We start from the raw sequence: 4,787 nt of genomic DNA, 5'->3' as shown, positions 1-4,787 counted from the left end.
TCTCTCTCCATTCATCCCTCCCTCCACTCTCTCCTTTTCTCCCTCTCTTTCTCTCAGATCAGTCCTCCAGAGGCTTTCTACTTCCTGGATGAACAGATGGTGTTGTCTCCTCCTTCTGTCTCCCTCTCTCTCTCCCTCTCTTCCTCTCTCTCTATCCCTCTACTTCTCTCTCCTCTTCCTTCTTCTTCCCTCTCCCTCTCTCCTCCCTCGCTCTCTCTCCCTCTCTCTCCTCTCCCTCCTGCTCTCTCTCACTCCCTCTCTATCTTCTCCCCCCCTCTCTCTCTCACTCCCTCCCCTCTCTCACCTCCCATCCTGCTTTCTCTCCATCTCTCTCCTCTCCTCCTGCTCTCTCCTCTCCCCTCCTGCTTTCTCCATCGCTCTCGTCTCCCCTCCTGCTCTCTCACTCCCTCCCTCTCTCGCCTCTTCCCTCCTGCTTCTCTCCATCTCTCGCCTCTCCCCTCCTGCTCTCTCTCACTCCCTCTCTCGCTCTTCCTCCTGCTTTCTCTCCATCTCTCGCCTCTCCCCTCCTGCTCTCCCTCCTGCTATCTCGCCTCTCCTTCCTGCTCTCTCTCATATCTCTCCTCTCCCCTCCTGCTCTCCCTCCTGCTCTCTCCTCTCCCTCCTGCTCTCTCTCTCCTTCTCTCCCCTCCTGCTTCTCTCCATCTCTCTCCTCTCCCCTGCCTCTCTCCTCTCTTCTCCTGCTCTCTCTCCATCTCTCTCCTCTCCCTCCTGCTCTCTCTCCCTCCTCTCTCCTCTCTCCCCTCCCTCTCTCTCTCACTCCCTCCCTCTCTCCTCTCTCTCACTCCCTCCCTCTCTCCTCCTCTCCCTCCTGCTCTCTCTCACTCCCTCCCTCTCCTCTCCTGCTCTCTCTCACTCCTCCCTCTCTCCTCTCCTGCTCTCTCTCACTCCCTCCCTCTCTCCTCTCCCCTCCTGCTCTCTCTCACTCCCTCCCTCTCTCCTCTCCCCTCCTGCTCTCTCTCACTCCCTCCCCCTCTCTCCCTCTCTCTCCTCTCCCCTCCTGCTCTCTCTCTCCATGTCTCTGTGAAATCACTCATTGCCTCCCCGCTCCTCCAAAAATAACACTGATAATTAATATCCGTTGTGAAATGATTGGTCCGAGGACGCACTAGCTTTCATATTTCACCCTGCATCGATCCTCTCCGCCCGCGCACATGCTTCATTAGTCAGGGTGAGAGAGATAGAGATAGAGACAGAGACAGAGAGAGAGAGAGAGAGAGAGAGAGAGAGAGAGACAGAGAAATGGTGCAAAAAAACACAGTTAAGTCAATTAGTGTTATTAGGCTTGAAAGCAACACAAAACACATTAATTTCAATCTGGGAGGGGTCGACGGTACGCGTAAATTGGAATTGATGAGTACAGGAACTAGGCGAGGCCGCGTCAGTGCACTTCCAACCGGAACGGCTCACAGGCATATATCAAGGCAGAAAAGCCGCATAATAACAGAATCTAAAGCAAACTTTGTCGAAAAAAGTTAGAAGTGTGGGTGCCGTGCAGAGCGACGGCTAGCAGCAGGGGCGGTCCGGCACCCCGCCATCCCCCGGCTTCGGCACATGAATGGGAACAAAATCTGCCGGCCTATTGGATTTCAGTTAATATGCCGAATTAACCGGGGCTGAAATCGGATCTCCCTCCCCCCATCCCAGCCATAAAAGGACAGAACATTAAAGGGGAATCTAAGACGCTTTGCTTCTCCATAAAAGGGACAGGCCCACTCAATTAGGGCGTGTTGTCATCTTTTTCAGATATACCGTTATGGAGTTGAGTCAGTTTTAGCCAGGAGGGCTGAGAGTCCTAGGATTTCAGCTCTTTCTTTTCTCGACTCCTACCTAGTATTTATTTCACCACGGAACAATGTAGCCCAGCGTCATCTGATACATTTACACCATTTCAACTCCTAGTACTTACTGTTCCTTTTTCCTCCGTTTCCAAAGCGTTAAAGAGTAGGAAGGAAAAAAAGCATTACACTAATAGACCGGTTAGACCGGTCATACACATACTTTCTCACTATTTGGAAATAATGCTTAATCGTGGTTGTAGATGATGACAATATTCACATGAATTGATACAGTGTATCAACAGAATGCAGAATGAGGAGTTGCTAGGGTTACGAGTTCATTGCCGTGAGATTTCGGCGCTGCCGATGACGACGGGCGGTCAGAACTCACCACAGTGTGGTGTCATCTTGAACCAGTTCCATCTAGCAGTTTACAGACATACCTGAAAGGTTTGAGGTTTCCAGTGGGATACACCTTACATTGCTGATTAGAAAACAGATAATCAGATTACATTTTGATAATGATGATGAGTAACCTTCCCAACTCCCAATTCAATTCAGTGTAATTCAACTCAGTTAAATTCAACTGATTTCAACTCGATTCAATTCAATACTTTATTACTTTATATAGGAATTTGCAATAAGACAAACAAACCCAATCATATCTATACAATACAAGCCATCAAATGTCACACACACACACACACACACACACACACACACACACACACACACACACACACACACACACACACATTAACACGTTGTCTCTCTGTCTCCCGTTCAACCAGGCCCTCCATCTGCACCGTTGCACCTCATCTCCAACGTGAACGAGACGTCGGTCAACCTGGAGTGGAGCGCCCCGCTGAGCTCCGGCGGGCGCCAGGACCTCACCTACAACGTGGTGTGCAAGCGCTGCGGGCCGGAGGGCCGCCGCTGTCAGGCCTGCGGCAACGGCGTCCACTTCAGTCCGCAGCAGCGGAGCCTGAAGGGGACGCGGGTCTCCATCAACGACCTGCAGGCGCACACCAACTACACCTTCGAGGTCTGGGCGGTGAACGGCGTGTCCCCACAGAGCCCCGGCCCCGAGCAGGCCGTGTCGGTGACCGTCACCACCAATCAAGCCGGTGAGTGGGGACGGGTGGCGTGGGGATGGAGGGAGGGTGTTTTAGTGCGTGTGTTTGTGTCTGTGTGTGTGTTTGTAATGTATGATTTGTTTGTATCATGGCGGGGCTCCGTCAGAGACATTTCAAAGGGAGTCTAACTGAGTCCCTCCCACTTCCTGTCACGTGAGCGACACAATGATTGACAGGCTACACATCCTCCCCACGTTAGGAGATTAACCTGCACAGGCTCCACTCATCCCAATGAGTGGTGTGGTGGTTTTGGCCGAATGTGGCCGAATTTCTGTCTTTACCATAGAAATGTAGGTATTGGACCGACCTCTTACAAGTGGATGGTGTTGTGAACATTTTGACACCACGTCGACGAACAACAAAAGTTTGTTTGAGACGTATCCAGTGATCACACGGATATTGGAGTCAAAACACATATATGGAAGCTGTAAGTAATCTGTGTGAGCTAAAGTGATTACTGGATAAGTTGATGGATTTTCAGTAGTGGGAAAAAGATTTTCTGCAATATTTCACATGCAGTTTTACGTAATTAGGCATGAGAAGACTAGAATGACGAAGATACGGCCAGGCTATATTTAGCTTTCTGGCTAATGAATTAGATGGGTTTCATTGATCTGTTGAGTGTGAGTGTGGGGTGTGTGTGTGCACACATGTGCCTGTGCTTGTATGTATGCTTGTGTATGTGTGTCTGCCTGTGTATATGCATGTGTTTCCTGCATGTGAGCGGCTGCACATGTGTACCTGGGTGAGTGTGTGCATGTGTGTTTGCCTGTTTTGTGTATTTGTGGATGTGTGTGTGTGTGTGTGTGTGTGTGTGTGTGTGTGTGTGTGTGTGTGTGTGTGTGTGTGTGTGTGTGTGTTTGTAGTTCTTCTAGTGGAGTGGTGACCATTAATTCAACCTGGCTTGGAGATGAGCCTTCTGGCCAGCCAGGTGTCTTAACAGCCTCCCCAATTGTTTTGTTGCTCTGCCACTTTGTAACCAGTTGTTGTGCAAATGTCTTTTTTGTTTTGTTTTTTTATGACTCAGGGCCTTTTCTCTTTCATTCCTCCTCCTCTCTCTTCTCCTCCTCTTATTCGTCATCACCACCAGTGTGTTTTACTGCTCGGCTCTTGGGTGGCGTGCCGAGAACCTCTTTATGTCGTTTTAGCATGAATGTCCATCTTTGTCCCTCGCCTTCTGTTTAAGGACAGACGGGTGAACCAGGGGACAGTTGAGGGACAGACTACTACTAACTACCATGGCTATTTAAGGACACGTTGAATGATTTATTGTCCAGGGTCTGGAATAGGGTGATGGATAAGCATTGTGGGAGATCAGTCCGCCAGACTGGGCTGTGTGGGAACAGTAATGGAACAGTAGGTGTTTGGGGTTCAGCTCTGGAAAAGTCATGTTAGGATGTGAGACACTCACACATACACACAAACACACACACATCCCCAGAGGCCGCTCGAGGCTAATCGGCTGACTTGAAGTAGTATGATGTAGATGATGTTGCGTTTGGCTCGCCAATGGCGCGTGTTTCACAACTGTTCTCCTTTTGGCTTCAACACATAGAGAGAGTTGGCTCAGAGCAGCTGGAAACTCTGGGAGGGTGTGTGTGCATCTTTGTGTGTGTGTGTGTGTGTGTGTGTGTGTGTGTGTGTGTGTGTGTGTGTGTGTGTGTGTGTGTGTGTGCGTGCGTGCGTCTGTGTGTCTCTGTGTGTGTGTGAGGGTGTGTGTGTGTGCGTGTGTATGTGTGTGTGTGTCCTTGTGTGTATTTGTGTCCATATATATGCATGAGTTCCATGTAAGCGAGTAAATGTGTGAAGGGGAATGTGACACACTTTTTTTTTTAAAGCGCAGCCGCGCACATCC

At 49.8% G+C, this 4,787-nt stretch overlaps 1 protein-coding gene across 1 annotated transcript in view; it reads left to right on the top strand.

Moving 5' to 3' along the window:
- The window catches only part of epha4l (eph receptor A4, like), a gene marked incomplete at its 5' end in the record, with an annotated part of 37,860 nt that overhangs the window by 766 nt on the left and 32,307 nt on the right, over nt 1–4,787 (top strand). Inside the window, one exon of the mRNA XM_084310183.1 lies at nt 2,588–2,923. Within this exon, the coding sequence (XP_084166309.1) occupies nt 2,588–2,923 (336 nt within the window). The remainder of the gene's footprint in view (nt 1–2,587; nt 2,924–4,787) is intronic.

The sequence above is a fragment of the Notolepis coatsorum genome, assembly GCF_963971535.1.
Source record: "Notolepis coatsorum genome assembly, chromosome: 1".
NCBI classification, from domain to species: domain Eukaryota; kingdom Metazoa; phylum Chordata; class Actinopteri; order Aulopiformes; family Paralepididae; genus Notolepis; species Notolepis coatsorum.
Note: the sequence above shows the minus strand (reverse complement) of the source record. Positions and strands in the feature narration are given on the sequence as shown.